Source organism: Poecilia formosa, unplaced genomic scaffold, assembly GCF_000485575.1.
Source record: "Poecilia formosa unplaced genomic scaffold, Poecilia_formosa-5.1.2 Scaffold12, whole genome shotgun sequence".
In the NCBI taxonomy this organism is placed as follows: Eukaryota; Metazoa; Chordata; class Actinopteri; order Cyprinodontiformes; family Poeciliidae; genus Poecilia; species Poecilia formosa.
The window spans coordinates 1921486-1927485 of NW_006799951.1; the positions used below are offsets into that span (position 1 = coordinate 1921486).

The following is a 6000-nucleotide window of genomic DNA, read 5'->3' on the forward strand; positions in this document are numbered from 1 at the left end:
ATCACGTAATAGCTGAGGGTGTAATTAGGGTTAGAAGCACAAAAGCCTATAATTAGACCATCTGCCAGTTAATGGGATCAACATAAATGAAGGTTTTAAAATCATGCAATACTATATTATCTCATTTGTGAGCTTAATGTATGCCTGTAGTGTGTGGGTGTACATGACTGGGGGTTGTTTCTTAGTCTAACAACTCCAATCCCAAAGAGCTGATCTCCTGTACGTTTCTGATATTTGACTTGTTCAACACAACTGAAATAAAGGAAATAAATGGTCGATTTTCAGGCCTCTGCTGAACTTGACAACATACTGAAGTCGTAATTTAGGGATAATCTAGATGTGTTGGAGTAAGACTGTATCTAGGAGATCAGATCTTAAGGACCAAAGTTGAATGAAGGCAATTCATTTAGGCAAAACAGCGTAGAAAACACATGGATCACATGGATACTGCAAAGAGTGGAACCTGAAAGTTAAACTAGGAAACAGAAAACAAAAACTGCTACACTTAAGGGTGTAATGAGATCTCGTGGTCATGTTTTTTTTTTTTTTTTTTCTTGCCAAAGGGAAGTCTGTCTCAGGAACTGATCATTTGGTGGGATTTTGTCTAATGAAATTGGTCCAAGCTTTTATCATAAGCACTATATGAAGGTGTGCGCTTTAAGCCTGATGATTTGTTTTTGCATTTCTGCTTAAGACTCAGTGGCGCAAAAAGTGGGTATGCAGCGCATACAACGCATAGGGGCGCAGCACCAGAAGGGGCGCCAAAACCCTGTCTGGAGGGGCGGCGTGCCGATTATGATTATGTTTTCCCATACACTTCAGCGAGCCTTACGCTCCTTCACCTCACGCACCTGATGAGGTAAATCTAGCGTGAGTTTCACCCTCTCACCCCTCGCCTCGGGGAGGCGAGGATTGTTTTTTTTCTACGCTGATGTACGTTCCTTCCTTGGGGGGAGGGGAGGAGGGCGCCGATTTATGTTTTTGCATCCACCAGAATAATGTGCAGTTGCGCCACTGTTAAGACTCATAGTCTGAAGTAAGAATGAAAGTAGTTTTGAAGTTGTGTTGACTGTTCATCGAGTTGCCCGACAACACTGGGTCAAATAACGGCACATCTTTAAAGAGGCTGGACTTTCCAGGATAGGAGACGGAAATTTAACAAGAATTTCCCTTGAAGTGGGAATTCCAACTGGGAAACTTGGAGATCACCGACCAGCCCTGGAGGCTGTATAAGCCTGTGCACATGTCAACTAGGTCCAAAAAACAAATCAACAGATTGGCTGCAAAACAAGCTTCAGAGTTGGCAAATATGTCTTACGTCAGGTTTTTAACAACACTACATTTTATCATCTAAAGACCAGTATTTAAAATACTTAAAACTACTGGAAGCTGAATTAAAGTGGTAAACACTAAACAGAAATTATTTAAAACCTAGTTTAAGTTGACGCCTACAAAATGCTCCTAAACTCTCTTCTTCTTAATTCCCACGAACCCAATATCGCCTCACCTTGTAAGGAGGAAACACACCCCTAATTATGGCACGTCATTTGGTGACAAGTCTTTTATTTAAACGCATGATAATCACTAAGAGTGAGACATTCCAGCAGTCTGACTTTGTTCCAAAAAACATGGCATACATGTCACAACATGACATCATGTCTTTTCTCGAGCGTCTTCTTGGAAGAATACAACGCTCTCGTTCTTCTGCAACAGCTTTGGGCTGAGCAGCACCATGAGGCCAGTGAACCCGAGATAGCGGCACTCCAGCAGCAGATACCAAACAGCCCGTCATGAGACAGCATGCTTCACGCCGTCAACCACACTGCAAGAAATGAAGTTAAACGGCACGATCGCACAATCCTGGAGTCTCTTCTATTTTTATTAGTGGTGCTGACAGAGTCTTAGCTTTAAAGAGAAGCAGGGCCATTTTTGGGAAGGATTTAAAATAATTACAGCGGCATCCTGAGGGGATTGTGATTATCCATATTTTTTTGCCTAGTTTTGAATTATTCATGGAAAACAGAGATACGTTTCCAATGTATGTTATAAACGCATCTAAATCTATAGCTGGGACACACTTGAGGAGGTTTGGTGTAGTGAACAACTGCTGTTAATAATTGAGAAGGACCTGTTTGCCTTTAATTTCTTTGATGTAATGACCCTTTAAACGGCACTTGTTAGAATAGATTTTAAACATTCAGAAATTCCTCCTTCAGGGAAATTGCTCTGAAACCAACAACCGTGGCAACTAAACAGTCTACCTTATCTCCCACCATCTTTTTCCATTGGGTCATTTTGGTGGTGTGGGGAAAAAAAAACAACCTGTGTGGTTTAATGCATCATCTTTTAATCTCTTAAGTTAAAAAAAATAAAGAAAAAAAAACTGTGGGAAAAATTTCCAGAGGTAGCAGAGGTTTACAGACATGCTATCATGGAAGTGAGGATGAAGAGGAGCTAGGAGCTAAATTCTTGTTGATCTTCAGTAGGATCATGTTTGCCATGTACAGGGTAATATTTTTAGCTCTAAATACACAACAGACTGTAGCTCTGTATGATAGAAACAATACCCTAAACATGTTTAAGGTAACACAAGAGAAACACAAATGTAGTCTTTGTTTTAATTTTAGATGTAAACAAAGGGTCAAAAAGAAAAAAAAACAACAAAAAAACGCAGCACAAATTGGGACATTTGCCATACAAAATAGGTGAGTCTAAGTAGATGACTTACCAAGCAGTTGAACTCCTCTGGTTAGGCCATAGACATCGATGAGAGCCCAAAGGGGCTCAGCAACATGGACGCCACTGAAGAACAGCATGGGGTTGGAGTTGTTGATACAGTAAAACACTCTGCCCTTCTTATCGACCCAGAAAGATATGACATTCCCCTCATTAGATAGTTCCTCTGGCAGGGCTTTTGCCCAGAAGCCGCTCTGGGAGACGAGGTCGGGGCAGGCGTACTTGGGCAAGTTGTCCGGATTTATCCTTGACGGGTCTTTAGACGTGAAGCCCAGACGCAGCGCTCCGCTCCAGCAGCACTGCTTCTTCGTTATCTGGAGAGCGGATAGAGTCGGATTAACAGCCACTCAAATTATGATGAATCAATATTACCTAAGGTGCTCAGTAGTTAATTGACTTGAATCAAATTATAATATCTAGACAGTTTCACAAACATCATTTCTAATTACAACCACAATTAAAGGTACAATCACCCACTAATTTAATTTAATTTAATTTAATTTAATTTAATTTAATCAGTCTTACTTCCACAAAGAGAAGGGAACTTGTTTACTGTCTCTGTGAAAAGTTGTGAGCTCTGCACTTTATGCATCTGTGTGACTGACTGATGAAAATAAATCCTACATAGCATGTTTACATTTTGTGACGTATTGTTGGAAACGTTTCAATGATTCATTTTGTCTCATCCGTCCTGGAAATACACAATGTGGTTTAATGGGAACTACTGACATTACCAACACATAAGTAAATTCAAGCCTAATTTGCTGAAACAAGGTTAATGTAGTGAGACTACTCTTTTATGTAAAACTATGCAAAGCACTGGAGTAGTGTATTTTAAATCCCCAGATTCATTTCTTTTAATCTTCAAGTAGCTTTATTCTTTAAAATCAATTTCTGAGAGACTGAAAAAGCAAACGATTGTAGTTGCGATGTGAAAGTAAAAAGCAGCTCTAAAGTGGTTTTAAATAAAGTCCTCTTCCGTTCATTACAGCAGTCACTGGATGTGCACAACTTGTCACCTGGTAGGAAAGCCAGTGCACCTGGTAGGCACGGTTGCAGACTTTTAGAGTAAGAGAATTTTTTTCATGTTCCAACATAAAATATTATAAATAATGCATGAGATCAATGTCAACAAAATATGGTAAATTACTATTCAAGCATTAATTTAAGTGATCCCCAGTATCACTGCACATTTACATCGTCAGTGATTGTGTAATAAACTCTGACTACTCTGATAGGTTGTCTCTGTCGTCTGTCGTCTTTCTTGCCAAAAAACGCTTCGCTCTCCATCCAAGGGAAAAATTCCCTCCTATGCTGGTTTCAGAAATGGATCCACTGGCAGTGCAGTGCATGAACATCACCTGACAAACAGCATGGGCGCAGACAGAACAGACCTTGGATGAACACTATAGGCATAGGTTGCTGGAGGATAAACTGACCACTTTTCCTCACTTTGCTACTCTCTTCTTTTACTGCACTCCAATTTGCATTATGTGCCTTCATTTCGACTGGTAACTTTACGTTTTCTATTAGTTGTTTTTTTCCACCATAGACCTTGTCTGTTGTTCTGCTTGGCCGTGTTGCCTTCCTGGAGGAGGGCATCAGCTGAGATAATGCTGCTGTCAATATCAACTAATCATTCTCCATCTCCTGCTATTAGTTTTTTACTTTCATGAACTTGGAAAATAATCCTACATCAGTTCTTCTCTTTCTTTTTGTGCATCTGCCTTGTCTTCTCAAACCCCCAGTTGGCCGCTCGTACTGAGCCAGGTTCTGCTTTTACAAGGGGGTTTTGCTCTCCACTGTTACTGCATGCATGCTCTGTGTGAGGGGCTGCTGTAAGGTCAACGATCCAATGCAATCTGCTGCGTTTCCTTAAGTGAAACTCGCCTTTAAATCTTTTTTTTTTTTGGTGGTAAACAGTCTAAATAATTCATTCAGGGTTCCATATGTATGTTTTGGTGTGAATTTTAATGTTGTTGTGTAATTCTTTTTGTTCGGCATCATTTTGCCTAAAAAAAACTCTCACTACTGGCCCCTCTGGTCAAACGGTTCATAGGCCGTTGACTTTTCCTATTGGTTCAAAGAGGTTTGCATTTCAATCCCTAGTGCCAAGCCACAAGCATTGCTTAAAACAACATATGTGTTTCAAACCTACTGAGACTGGTCACGTTGGTATGTTTATCACCTGCAAACGATTTTTTGTCTTATTTTGACTCACTATTTACTTAGAATGTACGGCTCAAGATAACAGGGTTCCTCATATGGCAGCGCTTGCCCTGCTCTCTCGCTTTTGAGACATAGATGGCCTGATAGGTGAAGTGGAAACTTGTTTTAAGCTGCCGCTGCTTTGGCCCACACAAGAACAGCACAGAGAAAATCAAAACAGGAGAGCAAAGACTGGGGATGAAGAGAAGGCGAAGAATAACAAGATCATACTTGCTGAATGAGTCGGCCATTAGAAGAATTAAGAATTTGTTTTTTTTAAAATCAGAATCGGAATTACCAGCTTTCCGAATAATTTGTGTAGAAACTACATGACAAAGTACATGACATAGTAAAGACATCGTTGTCTCTTCTGACTGGCACACCATGCACAATTATTAGGAACACATTTACCTTCAGCCGAACTTGCTCGTAAACAGCAATGGGCCTGTTGCTGAAGGTAATGGCGTTGCAGAAGCTGGCCTGTCTCTTGACGGTTCTCTGTGACAGGTCCATAATAATCTGTGAGCCTTTGGTGCTAGGGTGGAACTGCAGAGGGAAGGAGGACAGATTTCCACACGGCTGGATAGGCGGGCAGCGCTTCGGCTTGTGGTGGAATCGGTGGGGTGCTGCAGGAAATGGTCCATTTAGAGAGTCTACACGGAGAAGGAAAAGTTTGGTCAACAGGTGTGGAGGCACTAAATCTCCCTACAAGCATGGTTTGAAGCAAAACAGCCAAACGTTAGATTAGAATATTGAATTATAGACTTTCACCGCACACCATTTCACATTAATAAAAACTGACAGCTGCTGTCACATGTCATCTTCTCTAAGAAAATGTCAGCTCATGCAACATCCGGCTTGGTAAAAAGACTTTACTTTCAAATCACTGACTGATTTGTGAAGGTGCACAATTGTAGATTTTCAGGACGTTAGGTGTGCAAAGCAGATAAATACATACCATTGACTTTAACAGGTGTAATAGCAGGGAAAGGTGCTTCTATAAGGTACTGACACCGTAAAATGTGTGTTACGCTTTCTGAATGTTAATTGTAGGAA

The 6000-nt window shown here is 40.7% G+C and overlaps 1 protein-coding gene across 2 annotated transcripts in view; it reads right to left on the reverse strand.

Moving 5' to 3' along the window:
* LOC103133542 (E3 ubiquitin-protein ligase NEURL1-like) overlaps window positions 1-6000 on the reverse strand; it is a 35198-nt gene that overhangs the window by 22336 nt on the left and 6862 nt on the right. For both annotated transcript variants that reach the window (XM_016667957.1, XM_007545317.2), the window contains 2 exons: window positions 5356-5597; window positions 2729-3050 (listed from right to left, as the gene is read on the reverse strand). In XM_016667957.1, coding sequence (XP_016523443.1) covers window positions 2729-3050; window positions 5356-5597 — 564 coding nt within the window. The remainder of the gene's footprint in view (window positions 1-2728; window positions 3051-5355; window positions 5598-6000) is intronic.